This window comes from Tursiops truncatus, chromosome 20, assembly GCF_011762595.2.
Source record: "Tursiops truncatus isolate mTurTru1 chromosome 20, mTurTru1.mat.Y, whole genome shotgun sequence".
Classification (NCBI taxonomy): domain Eukaryota; kingdom Metazoa; phylum Chordata; class Mammalia; order Artiodactyla; family Delphinidae; genus Tursiops; species Tursiops truncatus.
The window spans coordinates 46,708,619-46,733,295 of NC_047053.1; the positions used below are offsets into that span (position 1 = coordinate 46,708,619).

General features: G+C 60.5%; 2 protein-coding genes across 2 annotated transcripts; one reads left to right on the forward strand and one right to left on the reverse strand.

Moving 5' to 3' along the window:
* On the reverse strand, positions 1 to 7,776 carry FSCN2 (fascin actin-bundling protein 2, retinal). Its single transcript, XM_033848067.2, is given in 6 exon segments — positions 1 to 240; positions 378 to 596; positions 840 to 857; positions 917 to 1,038; positions 1,500 to 1,656; positions 5,130 to 7,776. Coding segments are annotated over 6 exon segments (1,548 nt in total). The 5' UTR covers positions 5,956 to 7,776; the 3' UTR covers positions 1 to 34.
* Positions 7,777 to 21,338: 13,562 nt separating this feature from the next.
* On the forward strand, positions 21,339 to 24,265 carry ACTG1 (actin gamma 1). Its single transcript, XM_033846732.2, has 5 exons — positions 21,339 to 21,497; positions 21,937 to 22,305; positions 22,581 to 23,019; positions 23,121 to 23,302; positions 23,391 to 24,265. The coding sequence occupies exons 2-5, from the start codon at positions 21,943 to 21,945 to the stop codon at positions 23,532 to 23,534; spliced, it is 1,128 nt and encodes a 375-aa protein (XP_033702623.1). The 5' UTR covers positions 21,339 to 21,497; positions 21,937 to 21,942; the 3' UTR covers positions 23,535 to 24,265.
* The last annotated feature ends 412 nt before the right edge of the window (positions 24,266 to 24,677 follow it).

The following is a 24,677-nucleotide window of genomic DNA, read 5'->3' on the forward strand; positions in this document are numbered from 1 at the left end:
AGACACGGTTTAATGGGGGACAGGAGGACGGCACTCAGTACTCCCAGAGCGCAAACCCGGCCGGTGCGTCTGCGTCCGCGCGCAGCAGCCCCGAGGCGCCGCCGCGCAGGTACTTTCCGCTGCGGGCGCGGATGGCCAGGCGGCCGCGCTCACGGAACTCAAACAGGAAGTCCTCGGCGCGCTCGCCGTCGCTGCACACGCTGCCGTGGCTGCCGGTGTGCCAGAATCCGCCGCCGCGGCCTGGGGGATAAGGGGAGCGGGGGTCGGCGGGCGGCACGCTCCCGGCCCCGCGCTCCCCCTATCCCCCTCGGCGCCCCCCACTCTCTCAGGGCCCCAGCTCCTCGCGCTCCCCCCGCCCCCATCCCGCACGCCCGCACCTCGGATCTGGTAGGCGCCGTCGCTGAAGCTCAGGTGGAACACGTCGTAGACGGAGCGGTTGGTGTCCAGCTGGTTGGAGCCTCGGCGGTGGCAGACGAAGCCGTCCAGGCCCCGCAGCACGAGGATGGGCCGGTTGATGAGCTTGAGGATAAACTCCTCGTCCTCACCTGATGGCGAGAAAGGGGTTGAGGGGCCTTAACGGAGCTCCCCTAGAAGAGCTCCAGGCCCGGACTCACTGCCCAGCTTGTGTGCCTCGATCTGCCACTGCCATTGCCTTATGTGGCCTTAGCCAGGGGCCTGCGGCCGTTGAGCCCCCGGTTCCCCAGATGTGCAGCAGTGATCAGGGTGCTCTGGATCTGCTCCCCCACGTCAGGAACAATGATCTGGACTAGCAAGTATGACTACTGTCATGGACAGCAGCAGCTTCACGGGGAGGGAGCGGGGCCAGCCCTCGTGGAGACAGGGTCTCCGAGCTGGCCCTGTCCCCAGGCAGAGGGCCCCCACCCCAGTCTCCCCAGGGAATGAGGGGAGTGCTCACCCACAAAATCGCTGATGGCCGCCAGCTGCCCATTCTTCTTCATGCACACATAGCGCCCATTGCTGGCCTTGAGGGCCACCCGCCGACCCCGCCACTCCATCTCAAACATGGTGTTCTCAGAACTGGAAGGGGCAGGTCAAGGTCCCCTCAGAGGAGCAGGACGTGGGGGCTTAGGGTCAGGCCTCCCCATCCCCCTCAAGTCCAATACCACTCCCTCAGGGGGAGGGACGGGCACTTGCCTTCCACTGATACCCCCACCACCATTAAGAGCTGTCCCTCACCCCCGTGGGCATTCTTCCCTGGCTGGGCTGCTGTGTGGTCCCCGTGGTTGAGGTGGAGGTGGTGATGCAGGTGGTAGTGGTAATAGAGATGATGGTGGAGGTGATGATGGTGATGGTGGAGGTGATGATGGTGATGGTGGAGGTGGTGGTGATGGTGGAGGTGATGATGGTGATGGTGGAGGGGGTGGTGGTGATGGTGATGGCAGAGATGGTGATGGTGGAGGTGATGATGGTGGAGGTGGTGATGGTGATGGTGGAGGTGGAGGTGAAGGTGGTCACAGAGGTGGGGATGGTGCACTCACACTTGTGTGGCTGTGGCCTGGATCCCCCCGTGGGTGACCAGGGTCCAGTAGCCCCCAGTGCTGGAATAGAAGGTGCACTTCCTTGTCTCCCGGTCAATTTGCATCAGGAAAGTTTCATGATCCAGTTCTTCATCTTGGTTGGCTGAGACATTGATCCCTGGAGGGAGGAGATGGGAAGCCCCTCACGCCTCACCCTGGGTGGGGTGGGGAGCAGAGGGATGGGGAGGCATGCTCTTGGGGCAACCCTGAAGTCAGCGGGGGTCTCATCTAGAACCCTCTGGACTCTAGAAGATTTGGAGCTCTGCCCCAGGGCCAAGTGGGTGCGTCATGGACCAATACACACTGCTCCCTAAAGGTACTTGCCCAGCTCCCACTGCAGCCCCAGGAACCAGGCCCTTCCGTGCTGGCAAATCCCCTGCCTCTGCTAATCGTCAGGTAATCTGCTTGCTCCTGCTCTCTCGACCCAGGACTTACACCAGCCTCTATTTATAACTCTCCCCTAAGCCACTGGATGGACACTGGGGTCCTGTCCTTCCCCAGCCGTGGCTCAGGACACAGCAGGGGCCTGGGGTTTGCTCCTGGGCGCTGAGCAGGGATTGGACCCCTGTCACCTCCCCAGCCCCTCACTCACATGTGCGTGGTCTCCCAAGAACCCTGAGGGAGGGCAAGTCTACTTGGGGCTCTGCCTGGGGTTCCTGGGAGGGAGACGAAGGGGTCATCCATGACCAGGGTGGGGGCAGCAGGCAGGCCGTGGAGCCTCCCCAGTACCTTCCCTTAAACCACATCCCTGTTCCATCACAACTGGCCACGAGATATGGCAGATCACAGAGGTCCCCTGAGGCTGGGCTCCAGTGGCTCCAGCTAGGGGAGCAGGAGGGAGTGTGGCAGACCCCCATCAGAGCCTGAGGGTCAGGGCCACATCCTGTCCTGCCCTACCCACAGCAGGTAGAGCCCAGACTGCAGAGGCCAGGACCTGTCACCCTTCATGGCTGTGCCCTCCACAGCCCCCCAGGCTGGGGTCTGTCACCCTTCTTACACAGATCATTGCTCAGAGCCAAAGAAGGTGACCCAGCATTCTCACTGCCAATCCCACCGTCCCATCAGCAATACTGAACAAAGTGAGCGCCAGCTGCCCCTGGGCCCGCGATCAGTAACAAAACAGACAGCGGCCCTTGCCCTTCTAGCACTGGTCCATGGGGGGCGGCGGACAACAAGAATGGTGGTACAGCCAGTGCCCATGAATGCTGTGGGTTTTGGCCAGGGACAGCCTCACTGAAGCAGACCTGAGGAGGTGAGGGAGCCATCCCCACAGGGGCTAAGTGGGGAGCGAGGCTGCACCTCCACCCCCATCTCTGAGGCCAAGCCATTGGTGTCCCCAGCATTGCCCCACACACACCCGTTCCAGACAGGATGCAGCCTAGGGGCGCCATCTCACACAGCCGGCTGCTCCTGCGGCCCCGACCTCGAGGCAGGAGAGGCTCCACGGAGTCCTGGTTGCCCGCAAAGAGTGTGGACCCCACCGTTCCAGGGGGGATTGGTCAAGTGGTGGGTGTCTGAGCAAGAAGGGGTGTCTGAGAGCATTTACAGGAGAACTTTCCTTACTCCTGCGAAGACTCAGAAGAGCCAGTGCCCCTCTTTCCTTTGGACTTTGTCCTGTCTGGATGTGAGCCTGGAACAGCAGCAGCCGTCTTGTGACCACAAGGGCACCAGCGTGAGGTCAGAGCTGTCCTGGGAGAGAGGTTCCTCGAAGAGGAAAGAGTGGAGGACTTTGGTGATGCCACTGAGCTGGCAGTGGTGCCTGCCGGGGATCCCACCACCCCCGTGCCTGCAGACTTCCGTTTAGGTGAGATAATCAGTGTCCTTGTGGCTTAAGCCAATTTGCGGCCATTGTTACTTGCAGCAACGAACACTGCCTGCTGGGCGGCCCCACAGCAATGCCACATCAGTGAGGGCCGGCAGCGGGCACAGCAGAAACAGAGCCTGGCTGATAGAGGCTGCAAAAGAAAAATATTGGCAGGAGAAGCCAGGGTGCTCACAAACACTCCAGGGGGAAGGAGACGGGTTTGGGGGCTGCCTGACCAGTAGAATGACAGGGACCGAGAAACCACCACTCCACAGATGCCGCCACTCCAGCTACCTTGGAATCTAGTGGCACCGCTCCCCTCCTCCCGCAGCACTGAGATGCCACACTCCACTTGCTCGAATCACTGGTAGCCAAGTCAACATCTGAATAGCTCGGGGCCAGGTCCTATGCCCTCAGGCTTATTGTAAGCAAAGCAGGGAGGCGAATGTGCGGTACCTCTGGTCTCTATAGTGGGAGGCAAATCTGGTCCTTTGTGGGGGACATCCCCCATTAAAGGGATGGGGTCAGATGCAGGGTAGTCCAGAGAATGAAAAATGGTTTGTACAGCTACCATCCCTCACCACCACCATCATCATCACCACCATCATCACCATCTCCATCACTACCAGCACCACCACCATCACTAGCAGAATCACTAGCACCGTCTCTATTACCACAGCCTGTCTTACCATCACCACCACCATCACCTCCAGCTTCAGCGCCATCCCCACTACCACCACCACAAGATTCACAAGCTGAACAGGGACAAATACTTTGTATCCAGCATCTCCTTTGACTCACAGAGAAAGCTTTTTCACACTGCTGCCCACCCTTTAATGACAAACCAAGCATATGGGCCTTGGCCCAGGTCAGAAAGCAGTGTGGCCAGACAGTAGGACCTGACATGGGAAGGACCAGGGCTGTCTGTCTTCCCTCACGCCCCAGGACCCGACCACATGCCGCAAGTGCTTGGGGGTGTTTGCTGAATGCCGGTCCCTGCTCTGCGCTAGCCTTGAAGACCTGGACTACAGGCTGGGGCCCCTAGAGCCACAGCTGGTCCACCCCTCCAGGTGCTCAGGGCCGGGTCTCTCCCTTCTGGACCAGGTGGTGGCAGTGAGCCGGCTCAGGGTATGCCCAGCCACTCCTGGGTGCACAGAGCCAGGAGCCCAAGCAGCTTGGGGCCACTCTGGGACCTCACCTTCTTCGAGGGGAAGTAGGAACTGCCCACGTTCACCCCACAGGCATGTGATCACATGTGGAAGGGCCCACCGGTCACATGAAGCAGGTGACCGATGATCCAGGACTTGGGGGGAGCCACGCCACACCTGTTGGGTAGAGACAGTGTCTCCCCACCAAGGAGTCCAGGCCCTGGAGGGGCTGCTTACATCCCGCTGGACTGGAGGAACCCCAAGACCTCCCCACTCCACTCTTGCTGTCTCTCCTTGCCCTGCCCTTGGTCGCCTTCCAAACCCTTTAAAGTTCAGAAGTGGGGTGATAGAAGGGAAGGGGAGGGGCGGGCAGGGGGCCAGCCCAGTGTGGGCGGGGCCTGCCCTCCTACCCCTCATAGCAGCTGGCCTGGGCCTCAACCACCTCCAGATGAGCGCTGCCCATCTTGCATCCAGTAGCTGTCCAGCGGGCCCAAGGCTCAGCAGGGACCCCATACGTGGCCCACAGCCCACCCACCTACGCTGTGTGATGCCACACACATGTCCCCACCCATCAGCCGCAGTGCCACTCGCTGCACGAGCCCCACGCTGAGAGCATGGCCGGCCCCGCAGCCTCATTACCTTGCCGCACGGACACGTAGCGGTGGTTGGCGGCCACCAGCACCACCTGCGGGTGACTCTCCTCCAGGTCGAAGAGCTCATCCTTGCCGGGCCGTGTGTTGCGGCCAGCCCTGAGCGTGCCTGTGGGTCCCACGGGCGCCAGGTAGCGGCCGTCACAGTCCTTGAAGGCCAGCTTGCCCGCCTTGAACTCGAGTGTGTAGCGGGTGTGAGCCTCAGGCTCCCAGACAAGGCGGCCATCGCTGCGCAGGTAGCGGCTGTCGCAGGACTTGAGGCAGTACTGCCGGTTCTGGAAGATGAGCGTGACGAGCGCGTCCACGCCCCACGGTGTGTTGCTGTCCGCCGCGATCTCGTCCTCCTGCGGGCACAGGTGCGCGTAGCGCCGCCGGCTCACACTCAGCAGGTGGGCCTGCGGGTGGATGGCCAGGTGCACGGTCCACAGCTCAGCCGGGGTGATGGCTGTGGCGAAGCAGGACAGCTGGTCCTCAGTGCCGCCGAAGAAGCGGCCGTGCGGCTCCGACTGCAGCGCCCAGCGCCCATCAGGCTGCGGCAGGACCAGGAAGCGGCAGTCGGGGCCCGGCCGCTCCGCTTCGCAGGCCACGCGCCCGTCCTCCTCGGCTGACAGGTAACGGCCCAGATGGCTGCTGCGAAACAGCACAGCTGTGCCCTGGCCCGGGTCTGGCTCCAGCAACCACATCTGCTTCCTCTTGAGGCTGGGTGCTGAGGCGTTGACCTTGAAGCCGAAGCTCTCAGCCGTCAGGTAACGGTCAGTATCATTGACGAGGCCGAACTGGATCTTCAGCACCTGGTGTAGGCCATTGGTGGGCATCTTTGGGCCTGGCTGAGGTCCCCAAGAGGGGCCTGGGAAGCTCTCTCTGTGTGCTCACGGCCCCCGAGGTCCCCCAGAGGCCTGGCTCGACGGGGTCGGCCCGTGGCCCCCAGGCCCAGCCGGCGTCATGGACCTGCTGCCCGCTCGGATGCTGCCTCTGGCCAGCGGTCACGGGCCCAGGCAGCTCTTACATGGCCAGCGGGCAGCAGAGGGCGGGTGGGAGGGCGGATCAGAGCTGTGCCGGCTTAGGAACAGCAGCAGACTTTCGTTACCCCAGCTTGGATTTCAGCCACTCCCGGACTGCCCAGGGGCCAGAGCCCAGGGCCGGCAGGGCTGGAGAGCGCCACCCGCCACAGGGCCGACCACCTCCTTGTCCTCGCTGGCAGCTGCCCGGGCCCCAACGCGGGCTCTGTGCCCCGGCCTCTGGCCACTGCACGTCTTGGCCTCTCTCCTTGCCCCCCACCTCCGGGCCCCCAGACCCACTGCACAGACTCCCCAGCCCAGCCCAGCTCTTTCCCACTGCACAGACTCCCCAGCCCAGCCCAGCTCTTTCCGCCTGGTGGAAAACTTGCATGTGGCCGCAACCCGATCGCAGCCCTCCACCCTCAGCCGCCAGATCCAGTTACCGCTTCTCTGATTCCTGCTGCCAGGAGTGCGGCAAGGCCCCCAACCTGGGCGGCCGCAGCTGAGTCGCATGCCATCCCCCTCAGTGGCCCCTGGGTCACAGCCTGCAGCCCTGAGTCTGATGCTTCCCGAGGGTGGCCTGTGGCTGGGAAAATGGCAGGCAGGGCTGTTGAGTGGGGCCAGGCGCCCCACCCCCATCCTGGCACCCATGGCACCCAGATCCGAACCAGGTGTGGAGAGGCAGCCGCTTGGCCGAATGCACACTGGCCGGGGAGCCTGGTGCGTTGGGCCCCAGGAGAAGAGCCCTTGGTTTGGGCTGAGGTGGCAGCTGTATGATGGAAAGTTACACCCGCCTTGCAGGTTGCACAGTGGGAGGGTGACATGGGAGCATGAACGTGGAGCAGACATGATTCCAGGCAGCACAAGGAGGTGGCAGGCTGTCAGACTCGGCGTCACGGGGCCAGGCTCTGACCTGAGCCCTGTACCCTGAGCAACTCTCAGGGCCCGTAAGGTTGCTCTGTCTTCTACGGGCAAGCTCTGGTGAAGCCAGCCTTGATGGTGGCCTTGGAGACCCCTGATCTGCCGTTCACATTGCCAGAGCGACTGGCCTGACTGCAGGGTCTTTATGGGCTGGGTCCGGGGATCACATAGGGTGAAGCTTTCCCAGCAGAGGGACGAGGCCAGCAGGCTAGGAGAAGCCAGAGCTGGCTACCTCTGACCCGGCATCTCCCAGCCCAGCCTCTGGGGCCGCCCCATTGCACCTCCCCGCGCCCCCAACGCTAGGCCTGGGGGGCTGTCTTCGGGAGCTGCAGCGGGCCTGCTCAGCTTTGCCCTGCCTGTCTGTCTCTTGCACCTGCCTCAGGGGCCGGGAGCCAAGTAGTGAAACCAGAGCTGCCTGTCCTGGGCCCGGGCCAGCCTTGGTGTCCTCTTCCTCATCACAGCGTGTGACCCTCAGGCCTCCCTGCTCTGGGGACCAGGACTGGGAGCCACAGGGCACTTCCAGCCACGGCCCCCAGAGTCTTGCCCTTGATGTTCTAGGCATCACCCCTCCATCCCTTTCGAGGCCATATGGGGGTCCAACAGAATGAAGGGGCCTTGGGCCGGGCATGCATAGGCCCCAGGGAGTGGGTGGGGCAGAGGGGCACATGGGTCAGGAGTCGTTCCTCCATTTTCCAGGTCCCGGACAGTGACCTCCCCAGGCACGTGCAGACACTGAGGAGGAGACCAGGAGCCCCGATTCCTTGCTTGGGGTTTCAGATTGGGGTTCAGGGAGGTAGGCCTGCACACAAATCCCCATGACAGCGTAGTGCACGCCACAGGTCAGCTGAGCGGGGGGCTGGTCTTGCTCTCCCTGAGGGCTACTGCTGTCCACCTCTGCGACCCACACGTTTATAGGGCATCGACTGGGTGCCTGGCTAGGCTGCGTGCCAGGTACCCCATGGTAGGGAGATGCAGTCTGGGGTTGCACCCCCCTCCCCAGAGATGATGCCCACAAAAAATCCCCCCAAGTTCCTATGGGACTGGGTTGCCCAGGGAAATGTCCTGGTTCGGAGGTACAAGCCATGATGCTGTCCACACTTCAGGCCACATGTGTACGGGGGTGGGGGGGTGGGCTGAGGGGCAGCTGTGCCTATGGCCACCTCCAGGCATGGGCACTGGTCTCTCCTCTGCACCCCCAACTCCCAGTCAGGCTGCAAAGGAGCTGGCCTGTTCCGATTAGCATGACGGCCTCATTAGCGCTGACTGGTGCTGGCAGGGCGCTCATGGGCATCACGTGCCCCACGGGAGGAAGCCCAGCCGCCAGGCACTAAGTGGGCCTGGCTCCAGGCAGCTTCTCAGCAGCAGAGCCAGAAAGAAGGGCCTGTGGCCTCTCAATTCTAGGGCCCCACAGCCCCAGGTGGGGGTGGGGTGGGGCTCCTTGGCACTAACCCAGGGGTGTGAGCCATGGGCTGGCCTTTCAGGCCCCAGGGGGACTCTGAGAGGCGAGCCTTCCAGCCCAGGCTTCCTCGGAGGGAGGTAGTTTGCACAGATGGTCCCCCCTCCCTCCCTCCCCCTCAGGATCTCAGGCCCTCGTCAGCTGCCTGCTAGGGTCATGGTTCCTTTCTGGATCCCCCGAAAGATTCTGGCACACAGTAGGTACTTAAGAAGTGCCTGTGAATGTTTGATGTGGGATTCTTATGTGATGGGCTGAGCCTCTGCTGATAGATGGAGTGGGGTGCATGGGAGTCTGGGCCCCTCGTGTGTGTGTGTGTGTGTGTGTGTGTGTGCGTGTGTTTAAGTACACACAGACAGGAACCGGGCAGAGTGCGCCATGGCCACCTGCTGGGTCAGCCCCAGTCTGGAGATGCTGCTCTGGATCCCAGCCTCAGAGCCCACTCGTATCTGCCCAGCAGGGCGACCAGGCTGCGCACAGCATAAGGGGCGCTCCTCACACCCCAGATGTACACTCCTCATGAGAGCCTGTGGCAGGCTGGCTCCTCAGGCGATAGGGAGCACCCTTCTCACAGAACCCCATCCCCCTGCCAGAACTTGTCCACACAGCCGCCCACTGGGGGCACAAACGTGCCCACCACTGCCCTGTCCAGCCTACACTCTGGGGCATCCAAAGTCCCTGCCACTCTGGGACCCCCATTCACCTGCCCCTGCTCACTTCTGAACCTGACACAGTCCCTTCCCAGGGGTGAGGGCACAAACCCAGTGTGTCCACACCACCCTGGGCTCGCATCTGCAACCTGGACCAGGCCTGGGCACAGACGTCAGGCCACCTGACACACCAACTTTAATATGTTTGACTTGAGGAGGGCACCTTTTCCTAAGGTGAGCAGCACCTCTGGCTCCCTACTTCAGGGAGTGGCCACCTGCAGATGGACACAGCCAGATGGCCCCTTATGGCCACAGCTGGGCCCAGAGGGCAGGGGTGGCCTCAGCTGTCAGAGGCTCCAGCAGAAAAGGCTGGGGCCGATCCTCAGCCTCTTGCCCTCTTAGTGTCCAGCTAGGGCCAAGAGCAGAGAGGGCCTTAGAGCCCCCCAGGCCCCTGGCATCCACCCTGGAGCTCTCAGGAAACCGTTCCTTTCCTGGGGTGCTGGGGGATGGGCAGGCTTGGCCATTTGGAGGGTCCACCTCCCACTCCACCCAGCCAGGCCCCTCTGGCGCTACCAGGGAAAGCACACCCACCTCCGCATGTCTAGACAGCCAGCCCTAGATGCTAGAGCCCAGCCTGGGCTCCTGCCAGCACACTACCTGCTGCCATGGTGACCAGCGCATGCACCAGGCTCAGTGCCCGGGCAACACTGATGCTGGTGGTGTGAGTTGGCACAGGTGCTCTGTGTGTGCAGGCTGGGGGAAGGGGCCCTCCCCACCTCAGCTGGCCTGGAGCCTGGAAACTGGGAAATGGCCCAGGATGGAGGCCAGGACAGCCCCACCGGCTGAGGGACCTCCACAGTCACACCTTTCCCAGACTAAAGTCTTGGCCCCCTGCATTGAGCAATGCCAGATAGACCCATCCCGCAGGGCAGTGAGTCTCTGGGAATTACTCCTCACAGAGGAGATCCCCAGTGCCCCACCCCGCTTTCCAGAACCTGCGCCTCAGCCCAGGCCCTGCCCAGCTGCTGCTCTAGTTGGCATTCCTCTCCCAGGCCATCCCGGGTACTCTGCCCCTCCCATGGCCAGGCCTCCGCCACCCCTTTGGCCCTCTGCCCCCGAACTTCTTGGCCCCGCAAGGAGGTGAGGGCCACTCTGCTGGTCCAGATGCTGCTGGGCACAGCCTGAGGCCCTGATTTCTTCACTCCTGGGCCCATCACCTTCTCCTGGGGTCCAGCTTGGCAGGCACCCAGGGCCCAGCCCCCTGCATTGTTCCGGAAACAGGCCCACAGCTTGGTGTCCTCATGATTTTTTCATGGCAGAGCTCTCCGCTGCCCCACAGTTCCACTTACATGGGCGGGCGGGGGCCTAGGTTGGTTTACTGGAGGCCTGCAGGCGGTTTAGGGTGACAGTTCCCCTCAGCAGGGCAGAAGGGAGGGGGCTCGCACATCTCAGACTGCGCTGTGTGTGCAAACACTGGGGATGCCCAGCCTGTGCCTCCCGCTTGCTCCATGTGAAAATCCACACCCACCACCATCTCTCAAGACCCCTCCCTTCCCCCACCCTATATCCCCCTCAAGACCCTCGTCTTCACACACACGCACCCAGATACACACAGTCTTGGCAAAGCAGCTCCTTGCAAACCTCTCCTGCCTGGTCCCCCCGCCCCGCTTCAAGCAGAGAGCTGCTGGCTGGGCTGGGGAGGCCCCCACTTAGAGCTTTCAGGGTACAAAGCTGGTGCAGTCTCCTGGCTTTTGTCTCTTATAAAACCATAAGGTCAGGGGGCGGGGAGAGGGGGAGATGAGGGCTATATCCAGCAGGAGAGGGGAGGGAGAGACCAGAGGCCTCTGGAACCCAGCAAGGCCGAAAGTTCCCGAAGGGACCACGAGGACAGGACTGAGGGCACCTCAGCAAGCTCAGATGTCCCATGACCACTGGGCCATCTTCCAGCACCCAAACCTCAGGACCTTTGCACATTCCTGGGACAAGAGAGGAACACTTGCAATATCTGAGCGTGAGCCCCGGCTGCATGGGGCTGAGTGAGGACCAGGGCAACTTCATCAAAATGTGCATATTTACTGCCCACCTGGGCTTGCAGACACGCAGGTGCCCAAGATGTGTCAACACCTGGCATGGACGATCAGGAGCTCACAACTCCGCAGGTGACCATGGCAGCCTCTGCCCAGCCCCTGTCTATGTGCGCCTTCACACACATGCCCAGACACACACACACACAGACACACAGACACACACACACAGACACCCGTGCACAACGCCAAATCTATCTGCAGAGGCTCAGCACATCGTGAAAGAACCAGACTCCCCACGTCAAATAATCACAGGCACTTATTAAGTACCTACTCTTGTACCTACACTTATTAAGTACCTACACACTTATTAAGTGTGCCAGAAATCTTGCTGGGGATCCAAAAGGGAATAAACTCCATCTCTGACTGCTGGGCCAAAACAGAAATGGTCCATTGCCTTCTACAGTCAAACAGGCTCTGCACGTGGTCACCTTCCTTTGTCAAATGGCTCCCATGGGGACAGTGTCATGCCACTTAGCTCGAGGCATTAGTGCTGGTCTGCTTCTAATAAAAATCTTCTCACCTATAGGTGATGCTATAAACGGTGCAGAGAACAGGAGAGAGGCCCTGGGGATTAAGTATGTCATAGGTTAGGACAACTAAATGCAATACAGATCCTGGATTAGGTCAGGGAAAAATGCTATGTAGGACATTATTGGGACAACTGTCATCACTGAAATTTAGATTTCAGATTAGATGAACTGTGCCATATTCATGTGAAATTGCCTGATTTTGGTTGCTATACTGTGGTTATATAAGACAATGTCCCTGTTCTTTGGAAAAAGACACTGAAATATTAAGGAGTAAAGGGCAGGACGTCTGAGACTGACTCCCAAATGGTTTAGATAGGAAAAGGGAAAGATAAAAAGAAGATAAGGTGGGGCTTCCCTGGTGGCGCAGTGGTTGGGAGTCCGCCTGCTGATGCAGGGGACGCGGGTTTGCGCCCCGGTCCGGGGGGATCCCGCATGGCGCGGAGCGGCTGGGCCCGTGAGCCGTGGCCGCTGAGACTGCGCGTCTGGAGCCTGTGCTCCGCAGCGGGAGAGGCCACAGCAGTGAGAGGCCCGCGTACCGCCAAAAAAAAAAAAAAAAAAAAAAAAAAAAGAAGATAAGGTAAGTGTCACAAATGGTAAAAATTTATTAAGTTTTTATTAAGTTCTCTAAAAAATTTTAAAAACCATAATAATTAGAATTTAAAATCCCACTGCAGGGTCAGAAGAAGTCAAATATTCCAGGAAGTTAAAAAAGATAAATAGATAGAAGAAAAAATAAGACAATTAAAGGATTCAACTAGGAGATATGACCAGCCAATTAACAGAAATCCCCAAACAAAAGAACAGAAAAAAAATAAAACAGGAAAGAGGGAAATTATGAAAAAAATAACACAAGAAAATTCCCAAGAACTGAAGGACATTGAGGGCCTAGGGCCTAGAAGTGACCAAGACAAGAATGAGGTCTTCAGCACGGGTACCCCAGAAATCTCAGATCGACTGGAAAAAAGGGAAAAGCCCAAACGCTTGTGCAGAAACACGAAAAACCATGGACGCTGGATCGGGACTCAAATGACAACCATTTCCCAAGAGCAACAGTAGGAAGAGTTGGGAGTCAAGCCTTCAAAGTCTGAGGGAACATGGGACTTCCCTGGTGGTCCTGTGGTTAAGACTTATTGTTTCCACTGCAGGGGTCACAGGTTTGTTCCCTGGTCAGGGAACTAAGATCCTGCATGTTGCGCGGTGCGGCCACACAGAAAAAAAAATCTGAGGGAACATTATCGTCTCGAAACTCCCTCCCTTGTTCCCAGGTAGGTAAAACACAGGCACCTGCAGATATGCAAACTCAACTCCTGCTTACAGACCCCAGGCCTGTCCCTTCCCAGCTGGGTGGCTCCCCACCCCGCCCCCCATGCTCAGTCTGTGCCCGGGCAAAGTGGGGAAGAGAATGTTGGGAGCAGGAGTGGGTGTGTGAGTCTGCTCAGCACTGCTGACCTTGGCTGCAGCTCCTGTGGGTCAGGGCTGCTCCTGGGGGCTGGCTCCCTGAGACGATTCACTCACACAGGCCCTGGTAGACGTACAGGTAGGGCCGACCCACCTGTCACCCAGGGAGGTAGAGGTACAGCTCTGGCCACCAGCCCATGGGCATCCTCTGTCCTTCCCCAGGAATGGCCTAACCCCAACCTGGCTCTCTCTGCCCCCCACCCATCCATCTTCAGGGTGTTCCGTGTCTCTCTGCTGCCCTGGTGTGGCAATCCAGGTCCCCCGGAGGCTGCATCCCTACCGGCTCCCTCTCCCACCTTCCTGGGGCTAGCCCAGTCCCAAATGACCTAGCCCCACAGCTCACAGCCCTTGGGCAGCCCCTGGAGAAGAGGAATGAACTCACACCCCTTTGTCCCCCAACCTCTGCCTCCCCATAGCCAACAGGGTGTGTATAGTTGGGGGAGGGGGCTCACAGTCCCACCCCCTCCAATCCTGCTGTGTGACCTGGAACCAACCTCAGCCTCTCTGAGCCTCCCTCTCCTCTCTGAATTGGTTATCTATGGCCATCTGCCCAGGTGGCCTAGCTGCTGAAATAACACAGTGTGTCCAATGAGCAGACAGCATGGCAGCTGGCATCTAAACCCTCCCAGGGAACCAGCTGTGTATTCAACAGACACACTCAGGTCCAGGGTCTGCCCTAGCTTTGGGGTCCCTCTGTGGGTGCTGCCCGCTCCCTGAACAGAAGGCACAGGGACATAGGGGTGGGCTGGCCCTGCCTGGCTGAGTGGAGGCCCTGGCCCTCCCCTCTTCCGTTGCCCTGGGTACTGGCTGACCCCAATCCCACCTTGTCACCCTGTGTCAGCACCGGCTGAGGTCACCGGCCACTCCCAAGCCGCTCCCTGTCACCCTCGGGCGGCAGTGACTCAGGGGCCACTGGCAGCATCCTCCCCAGCCCGAGTCAATGGCTGCGGGGGTCGTCCGGGCTCTGGGGAGGGCCGGGGTAGTTGGGATGGGTCGGCAGGTGCGACCCCGACTCCTCTCCCGGCCCGGGCCGCTTAGCCGCGATACCGGGACCCACCTGGCGGCCCACGTGGGAATGACAGCAGCCTGCTTCAGAGCTGGGCGCTCGGGGCCGCCGCAGCCGGCCAGAGCGCCATCTCCTGGCCCAGGCCGCAGAGCTCTCTCCGCGTGGGAGATGACCCCGCACCCAGCCCGTGCCTGACCGCGAGAGGCGCGTCCTGAGTGTGCGCACTGAGCCCATCTTCCCCGTCCGCAGGGCCCCGGGTGCCGTGCCCTGCCCGCAAACCGCCGGGGCAGAGGAGATGCGGCTTGTGCGGTGCAGGGGAGGGGGCTCTGACCCCAGGTCCGAAACCAGCTAACGGAGGGGGTGCAGAATGGCCGCGGGTGGCAGGGCGCCCCAGGCCTCCGGCCCTGGTTGGCACTGCTTCGGTGGCAGCCTGTTCCGCACCCCCTCGGCCGCCCGCTGGACCTAGTCTCTCCCGGGACTCCCGCGCTGACACCAAAGGGCTCAGAGAAAGCTGGTGCTGGGGTCAGGCTCCCAGAGGTGGAGGCGGGCCGGGGCGCAGGAAGGTGCACGCTACGACTCGTGGCCCGGGAACTGCCCCAGGACCAAATTAGGACACGCGGCCCTGGGCCCAGGGCGGGTGTGAGCACCCGGAGCCCTGCCCCCAGCCCGCCAGGGCGATGCGTCCCAAACCGGCTGGAGCGGGCGGGGCTGAGAGCAGCAGGGCCCGCCCCCTGGGCGCCGCTTCTCTGGGAAGTCCAAAACCCGGAAGGAGAGCGCCGGGAAGGCCTGGGTGGCCGGTGCGGAGCCGGGACTCGACGTAAGCCGTGACCTCACCTCCCTCCACTCTGCCCACTCCAGCTGCAGCCTTTGGAGCAGTGGCGGGGAGGACAGAGCGCCCAGAGCAGCGGCCTCCTGTCCGTGTCTTACCAGGGGTGGGGACACCTGTCACGGCAGCCCTGACCTTGTCCAGCTCAAGAGAGTTTGGCTGGCCGGGCGAGCTCCCCGCAGCACTGTGCCAGAGCGGGAAGGGCAGGAGGGGTGCCCCACCCTTGTCCCCTGCAACCCCCGTGAGCCTACCAGCTTGGGTGCTGGGAGAGGGTCCCTGAGGGCAGTCAGGCCTCTGCTCCCTTCCCTCTCAGCTCTAGAGCTATATCCTCTCTTTGAATATTGGAGTCAGGGTTGGGGGAACAGCTCGGCAGCTCCCCTGTCCCCCTTCTGACTCTCAGGGAAGGCCCTTCCCTCTTTCAGGGCTGGAGCCCTACTCTCTCCATTCCTTCTGCCTACATTCCTGCTTCCTTCCCCTGTATAGGTACCAGGGGACACCAGCTTCACCTTGTGTCCAGAGAACCTACACTCTGGGGCAGAGGGCAGGGACAAACTGAATAACCAACATTCAGGTGGGAGGTGGGGACTTGCCCCAAGGCCAGGGGATGACCTGGAGGCCTGCAGGGAGGAGGTGGCCAACGGGAAAAACTTTCTGGGCAGGTGCTGGTCCTAGGCTGGAGGGCAGTGAGTGAGAGGTATAGTAGGTGAAAGGGTGGAGGATCAGGCAGAGCTTGCCATGAAAGCCTCCAGCAATAGAGTAAGGGGTTCAGGTTCTATCGAGGCAGTGGGTGGCATGGGGAGCAGGGTGATGTGATTTGTAATATTAATTGTGGGGAACCAGGAGGCTGACAGCTGGACTGGACACATCCAGGGATGTGCAGAGCGTGCCATGGTCTGGTGGGCACCCTGGTTTCTGACTTTTTATTTTTGAGCACACCGTGGGCCATGCGGGATCTTAGTTCCCCGACCAGGGATGAAACCCATGCCCCCTGCATTGGGAGTATGAAGCCTTAACCACTGGACTGCCAGGGAAGTCCCTGGTTTCTGGCTTTAGCCACATGCTGAGGTGGAACTGTCATGAAGCAGCTGGAGGCCTGGCCTCCTGGGTTTAATCCTTGGTTCCCCTTTGCAATCTGTGGACACAGCTCACTGAGAGTAAGAACTATGCAGAGGTGAAAAGTGGTGACCTCTGGGGGCAGGGCCCACACAGGTGGGCAGTGTGTGCAGCAAAGATGAAGAGCAGACTGTGACCATTTCTGGACCACTGTACCAGGTCCAGCAGCCTGCTCAGTGGTGTAGGCAGCGCTGTCACTGTCCCCCAAGGCCCAGTGGAACGAGGCCTGGGGGGTGTGCCCTTGAAAGCAGAGTAAGGAGGCCGCCGCTCCTGGTAATCTCAGGTCTGACACACAGAGGCGCTGAGTGAGTACAGCTTAATCATCATCGAAAACTGAATGCCTGGGGACATTGAGGCCAGAGGTCTGGAAAACCTCAGTGGTGCGGCTTGGGGAAAGTTCACTGGGCCACCCAATGGTCTCCTGTCCCCAGACCTATCATCCAGTGCAGGAGGGGTACCAGCCTCAGAGCCTCTGGTGGGCCACACACCCCTCACATCATTGGCCCATCTTCTTTACAGAAGTTGAGGCTCAGAACTCAGGTCCTGACTCCCAACCCAGTGTTCTTCCAGAGGCCTCCTTGGTTCCTGCTGCACCACAGTGGGGCGATGGGAACCTCCAATAAACTCCAGTGGGGCCTGTCTTCAAAATGCCTGGAGCCCTCCACTGCCGGAGCAGTGAAGCCTTGGCCTGGGTGTCTCTGTGTACCTGACACCCCAACTTCATGTGGGGGCTGCACACTGCGAGCCTCAGTTTCCCTGCCTTATGCAGTGAGGACTGGATGACACACGAAGAGGCCTGGCCCAGTGCATGCTGGCACAGAACAAATGGCAGGGTTGAGCACAGAGCACCTGACAACTCACCAATGCCTAAGTGCCCGAGCAGCTGGCCGCCAGGGTGGCTCCGCAGGACGTGGGGCTGGAGCCCTGGCCTCCAGGGTGCCTTGGGATATATGGACCCTCCATGACTGTCCGTAAAGTGCCGGCAGGAGAACAAGCCCCACTGGACACTTAAGACCAGAGACAGAAATGTGTGGCCCTGACTCTGTTCATTGACCTGAAACTCAGAGGCAGGCTGGCCAAGCCAGCAGTAAGCTGACCTTGCCTACCAGGGCAGCCTGGGGACCCTTGTTCCAAGCAGACAGAGCCACTCCACAGGCTGCCCCTGCCCCAGTGGGAGCCAGCCCAGTGACCTGGAGAAGGTTTTAGGTGGCAGAACACTCATCTTGCATTTGATCCACAAGCCTGAGAGAATAGGACAGTGAGCTGAGGATAGGGAAACTTTGGTTTTCCTTGGCTTTTTTTATTTTTTTGGCTGCACCGCTCCGCACGTGGAACTTCCCTGACCAGGGATTGAATCCACACCCCCTGCAGTGGAAGCGCGGAGTCTTAACCACTGGACCACCAGGGAAGTACTCCTTGGTATTTTTAAAATGAAGTTTTTATTATGAGATAATTTTAGATTTACACAAATGTCACAAAGACAGTATTAGCATTTCTGCAGCCTCTCTACCCGGTTTCCCCTAATGTTAACATCTTACACAGTCATGGTACAATTGTACTGAGAGATTGACTTTGGTACTTAATTAATTAAACTCCAGACTTTATTCGGATTTCACCAGTTCTTCCACTACCGTCTTCTTTTGTGTTCCAGGATCCAACTCAGGATCCCATGTTGTATTTGGAGGGAGGGGAAGGAAAGACATTCCTGGCAGAGGCAAAGGCCCGAAGGGGGACTTGTTACCAAGTTCCCTACCCTGTCTGCCTGGCAAGTAACTGGCTAGTTGGGAGGTGGAGAGAGGCAGAAGGCAGGGGTGGGGTGATGGGCTAGGGGTGAGGCTACCAGGTGCAGAGGTGACCTGGATCCCGGGAAGCATCCCTGGAGGCTGGAGCAAGGAGACGCCAGGCTGGTGTGGGTGTCAGAGGGAGGGACAAGGGAAGGACCCTGAGCTGGGGTTGCCTGGCAGTGTCCAGGGCTGGGGAGGCCTGGGGCTAAGTCTCAGCTACGCCAGACTTCCTTGCAAGGTGATGCCACCTCCCTGCACCACTGTCTTCTCAGCCGTTAAATGGATAGAAGATGAAACGAGATGCAGCAAGGTCACAATAAATGCACCAAACCAGCACTGGGCTAAAAAACTCACATCATTTCTCTGAGCCCCAAGTCTGCATCCTCAAGCTGGGAAGGACACACCCACTTCTGGGCAGAAGTGCAGTTGCTGACTCTCCCTCCTCCCAGGGCCTCCCTGCTGACCCAAGCCAGGGGCTGCCACATCCGTGTGGTCCCCTCCCAAGGGGCTCCAGGGCCTCTCCAGCTTCAGGAGGGGTGGGGGCAGCCGTGCGCTTCCACGAGCACAGCCCTGAGATGACCTTGGGCGAGGCCTCGCACTGCCCGATTGCAAAACAGAAAAATCTCAGCGCAGAATGCGGCTTTCCCCAACCCCCTGTTTGGGGCTTGGAGGTCTCGCTCTATCTGGGGCCCGGTCCCTGGACCCAAGGCGTCCACTTACTCCTGGTTCCGGATGGTGCTTCCCAGGAGGGTCGTCGCCCCCTGCCCGCCCCCCCACCGCCAAGCCTCCAGCTCCGCTTCCCCCCGCCCGGGCCACGTGACCTCTGGGCCCGCGCGCACCCCCACGCTGCACTCTCGCGGCCGGGCGTGACGCGATGCAGCGAGGTCTCCCGGACCCGCGGAGGCCCGCGGAGGCCCGCGGTGAGGGTGGGAGAAGCTGCCGGTGCCCTCCCCGCCCCGCCCCGCCTCCTCGAAGGCGCCGGGGCCTCCCCGCCCCCCGCCACCGCCCCTTTGTTCCGCCGGCCAATCCGCGGCCTCCTTGACTAAATAAGGCTAGGAGCGCGCCCGGCGCCCCCAGTCCATTACTTCCGCCCCCCGCCCGGCCGGTGACTCAGGGCCGGCGGCGGGCGGGGACGGGGCTGCCCAGGCTGCGGCTTCCCGGGCGATGGGCGGGGCTCCGCCGGCGCCGAAATGGCCAAATATGGCCGCGCCGCGCGCCACCACCCCGCACCCGCACACCTGCGGCCTCACCTTGACCCCCGCCCCACCGCGCCGGGTGACACAGCCGCGGAACTGGAAACTGCTCCCCCACCCCAGCCAGCGCCAGGCCGGCTGAGAGCGCCCCTTGCCCTCCCCCGCAGCCCGGCCCTGCTGGTGGCGGGCTGGCGGCCTACCGAAGGGGGAAGCCCCGGAAATCTCGGGGCTCCCAGGCCCCGCCCCACTTCCCCCCACAACCCTTCGGCCGTGCACCCAGCGCCCTGCGGACTGCAAGGTGAGAAAGAAGGAAGGGGGAACGGGGACAGAGGTTCCAACGGCCTCTGCCCCCTCCCCATCTGTCCCACGAAGCAGCCCGGGCACACCAGACAAAGGAGTGCCAGAGGGAACTGGAGTCCGAGGAGGGGAGGCCCCCGCAGTCGAGGGAGCCTGAGTGGAATGCGGGGTGGGCAGACACAGGACGCGACGCCTTGGATACTGGATACTTCCCACTTCTCGTGTGTGACATCTTGGGACCCCCAAATGTTGCAGTCTTCTTCGCACACTGACGCCCCCACCTGGGGGTTGAAGGCCGGTGGTTGTGCCCAGGAGCGCCTGTAAGGGTGGGTTTTCCGGAGGCCCAGCCCCAAGTTCTTCCATGGGTGGAGCACACACCTGATGGACAGTAGCCTTGCCCTACACCCTTGGAAAGTCTGGGGAGTCTGGGACCCAGCTAGGCCTGGTGGCATGGGTGGCCATAGGCATGGCCTTGGCATCTGGGTGACTGCAGTCCGCAGGTGGGCTGGGCGGCTGCTTTACCTGCCTAGCCCAAGGTAGATGTGGACACCAGCTGACCTTTCAGGGCTCTTGGGGCGCCCGGCCTCGCCCCCCATCAGACATCAGCCCGGGTAGAGCCCAGCGCGCCCGGACCTTGGACGAGTCCCCAGACTCACTCAGTCCGGCACCACTGTCACCCCTCATGGCCAGTGTGCTCTTACACATGACTCCTCTGATGTTTAATTCTGTGCTGAGCAATCCCGAAAGCTTACAAGTAAGTCCAAGGAAACCGTAGTACCTGGTTCCCTCCGGGCATAACGAAAGCCCTGGAAGCAGCAGGTGTGACCAGGACCCTGCCAGAGATGACAGGTCTTCAAGAGCAGGCTCCTGGGGAAAAGGGCGCGCCCTGGACCCGGGAAAACCACAGCCCCAGGGCTGCCGGGGTCCACTGGGTTTACTTCTAGTGTCATAAACAGAAGAGAGAGTTCCCCTTCTCAAGTTTAGGGGTGAGTTGACAGTTCAAGCGGTCAAAACTACTCTTCCCTGCCTCAGTTTCCCTACGATGCCCAAAGATGACTAAAGTGAAACAAAGCTCCACCCTCTCCCCAACGGACAGGGAGGGGGTGGTCCCAAACCCGGAGTGGAGCCCCCGCCTGGGGACAATCGGGCTTGCGGTTTGAGGGGCAGGATGTATTGGGTGTGGTATAACGGGGCCAGTCTCTGCACCGCCAGGGACCCCGTTTCTGCACCGTCAGGGACCCCCGAGCGCCCCAACTCCGGCGGAGGGGACTACGCGGTCATGGCTGCGCTAGGGAACGGGCGGCTCCTTTCCATCGTGACAGGCGCGAGGTCACGGCTCCCCGGGACTCCCCCGGACCATGGGGCCCACAATGCCGCATGGGCAGCCGGCGGGGACCACCACCCACCCCTCCCCCAGCCCGGCGCCGGGAACCCGCCTTCGCGGCCTGCAGAGCCTCGGGGAGAAAGCTCGAAGGGGGCGCCCGGGGAGCAAAGCCCCCCCCTGCGGGGCCGGCCGCGGGCGCACAACCGGCTCCGAATGCCGCCCAGCCCCGGGCCAGGCAGTTTCGGGGTGCAGCCGGGCCCTCCCCAACAGCGCCCAGCAGTCCCGGGGCGGGGCCGGCGGGTCAGCTCCGCGGCATCCTCTGCACCCCGCCCTGCGATCCCCGGGGACGCCCACCCACCCCGCCCCCGCTCCGGCCAGCGCCAGCCCGCGCGTGGTCTCGCTCGCAGGGTCTCGGGCGCGCGGGGGCGGCGCGGGCGGGGCGGTTGGGGGCGGGGCGGGTGGGGGGCGGGACCGGGCGCGGGGCCCCACGTGCCCCTGCCGGGCGGGCCAATGGGCGCCCGGCGTTCGGAAAGATCGCCATATATGGACATGTTCTGGGGCCGCGCGCGCCGCCGGCCCGCGCGCGCGCCCCTCTCCGCTTAAATACGGGCGGGGGAGGCCGTGGTCGATCTCACTCGCCGCAGCCGGCTCGCGCTCCTTGTCTTCTCGTCGCTTGTCTGCTCGTTTTTCCGCGTCCTACGGCCGCCTCCTCCGCCGGTAAGTGAGCAGGCCTGTGTGGCCTGGCCCGGTATCCGGGCCCCCGCGCCCCTTCGCAGGCCCGCTTTTCGCTCCTGGCCCCAGAGGCCCGGCCGCGCCGACGCCGGGAACAAAGGGTAGCCGGGCGGGGTGGAGTGGGTGAGGTGGGACGCGCCCCAGCGGGTCCATGGAGGACTCAGTGGGGGTGCTGCCGGCGGAGGGGGCAGGGCGAGGGCGGGGCCGCGACCGGACCGCAGTACTGAGAGCACTCGGCCGTGTCTTCGCGGAACAACGCTGCTGGGGGCGTTACATAAAAGCCAGTCTCGGTTCCAGACGGTTACTCTGTTGTCGGGGTGGCTGGTCGGGGGGGGGGAGGCGGAACGTCTCGCGGCGAGGGCATTTGTGCAGGGGCTGTTCCTGGGCTCCAGGGCGCGCCTGAGATGGTTGCATTTTTGAGTAGATCGCAATGGAAGAAGAAATCGCCGCGCTCGTCATCGATAATGGCTCTGGCATGTGCAAAGCGGGCTTTGCTGGGGATGACGCTCCCCGGGCCGTGTTCCCGTCCATCGTTGGGCGTCCCCGACACCAGGGCGTCATGGTGGGCATGGGGCAGAAGGACAGCTACGTGGGCGACGAGGCCCAGAGCAAGCGTGGCATCCTGACTCTCAAGTACCCCATTGAGCACGGCATTGTCACCAATTGGGACGACATGGAGAAGATCTGGCACCACACCTTCTACAACGAGCTGCGTGTGGCCCCCGAGGAGCACCCCGTGCTGCTGACGGAGGCCCCCCTGAATCCCAAGGCCAACCGTGAGAAGATGACCCAGGTAAGCGTGGCCGGGTCGATTGGGCCGTTCCATCTGTTTCACAAGTCATTTCATGCTCAGTTTTGATTTTTGAAATTCAAGGTTTTCTTTCACTATTTCCAGGGTTCTGTTCTTCTGGCATTTCCTCCCTGAAGTCTCAAGGTTTCTTATTTGTGTTTCTGCTTGCGTCTTTTTCTTTTCTTCACACATCACATTTGTGGCATGCTGGCATGGTGTGTGAGCATGGGGTGGTCCTGGGTCCTTTCCATTGACTAAGGAGCTGTTGCCTCTTGCAGATCATGTTCGAGACTTTTAACACTCCGGCCATGTACGTGGCCATCCAGGCTGTGCTGTCTCTGTATGCTTCTGGCCGCACCACTGGTATAGTCATGGACTCTGGGGATGGGGTCACCCACACGGTGCCCATCTACGAGGGGTACGCCCTCCCCCACGCCATCCTGCGTCTGGACCTGGCTGGCCGGGACCTGACAGACTACCTCATGAAGATCCTCACGGAGCGTGGCTACAGCTTCACCACCACAGCTGAGCGGGAAATCGTGCGTGACATCAAGGAGAAGCTCTGCTACGTTGCCCTGGACTTCGAGCAGGAGATGGCCACCGCCGCGTCCTCCTCCTCCTTGGAGAAGAGCTACGAGCTGCCTGATGGTCAGGTGATCACCATCGGCAATGAGCGGTTCCGGTGTCCAGAGGCGCTCTTCCAGCCCTCTTTCTTGGGTAGGTGTCAGGCAGGCAGCATGACCTCCGTCTGAGGCTGTTGAAAGCCGAGGTGCCTTTCACCTTGAACGTGACCGCTGAGAGTGAGCTTTGTCTCTTAGGTATGGAGTCCTGTGGCATCCACGAGACTACCTTCAATTCTATCATGAAGTGTGATGTCGACATCCGGAAGGACCTGTATGCCAACACGGTGCTGTCTGGTGGGACCACCATGTATCCCGGCATCGCCGACAGGATGCAGAAGGAGATCACGGCTCTGGCCCCCAGCACAATGAAGATCAAGGTGAGTCAGAGGTGGTTGTGGGCTTGGGCTTGGCGGCCTTTCTGGGAAGACAATGCCACTGACTAAAACCACGTTCTTGTTTTTCCAGATCATCGCTCCTCCCGAGCGCAAGTACTCGGTGTGGATCGGGGGCTCCATCCTGGCCTCGCTGTCCACCTTCCAGCAGATGTGGATCAGCAAGCAGGAGTACGACGAGTCAGGCCCCTCCATTGTCCACCGCAAATGCTTCTAAACGGACTGCGAGCAGATGCGTAGCATTTGCTGCATGAGTTAATTCAGAAGTATAAATTTGCCTTGGCAAATGTATACACCTCATGCTAGCCTCATGAAACTGGAATAAGCCTTTGAAAAGAAATTTGTCCTAGAAGCTTGTATTTGATATCAGCACTGGATTGTAGAACTTGTTGCTGATTTTGATCTTGTATTCAAGTTAACTCTTCCCTTGGTATATGTTTAATATCCTGTGCATATCTTTGATTTAAACCCCTAGTTAACACGCGGCTCCGTCACTTTGTGGCTGAGGTGAGAACACATTTATGGAAGAGAAATCCAATGGCTTGATGAGAATCTGGGAGACCAGGAGTCTCTCGATCTGTGCAGGGTATTAATGTGTTAGAGCTGCCTATTCCAGGATTTCTCTAGAGGCTGGCAGGAGTCCTGAACCAGTTGTCATTTCTGTTTTGCCGGTCTTACGGGGTTGGGAAGGTCTGAGCCTTAGGACTTGCTTTCCTTTCTTACCGAAGTTTTCCCGCCAGAACACCGTGGGTTGTTACTTACCTTGAGTTGGAAAACAGTTTGCATTCACACCTGTAAATTTATTCTTTTAATTTATGTAAGGTTTTTGTACGCAATTCTCAATTCTCTAAGAGATGACAACAGATTTTGGTTTTCTACTGTCATGTGAGAACATTAGGCCCCAGCAATGCGTCATTGTGAGGAAATAAAAGTGCTGCAGTAAACTGATCAGTGCCTCCTGTTTTGGGGAATGGAAGGTTGGGTGAGGGTGGAACAACCTCGGCTCAAATAAGGCAACAGTTTGGTTTCACCCAAACCAGAGGTGAGCAAGTGGTCCTAATGAACATCTCTTCACAGCTGGAATCTGCCTCACGTTGTGGGCTTGGGGGCTTCTAGGGAAAGAACCTGGCTGGGGTTGGCCCCCAAGCTGGTGGAAGGAGGAATCTTTTTATACTTGGTGTTCTCAATTTAGCGTAGGGCTGTGCTGCCATAGAAGCACTTGGGGCCGCGAAGGGCGTGGCTTTCTCCACACACAAGTAGTGGAGGGCGTGGCTTTCTCCACACACTGGTAGTGGTAGGGTGAGACTTGTTCTTTGGTCAGCATATCAAAGTGGAACAACCGTGGGGGTAATAAAATAGA

Coding starts and splice junctions, on each gene's coding strand:
- ACTG1 (XM_033846732.2), top strand. CDS start 21,943: ATGGAAGAAGAAATCGCCGCGCTCGTCATCGATAATGGCTCTGGCATG. Junction 22,306..22,580: donor ACCGTGAGAAGATGACCCAG/GTAAGCGTGGCC, acceptor TGCCTCTTGCAG/ATCATGTTCGAGACTTTTAA. Junction 23,020..23,120: donor CTTCCAGCCCTCTTTCTTGG/GTAGGTGTCAGG, acceptor TTTGTCTCTTAG/GTATGGAGTCCTGTGGCATC.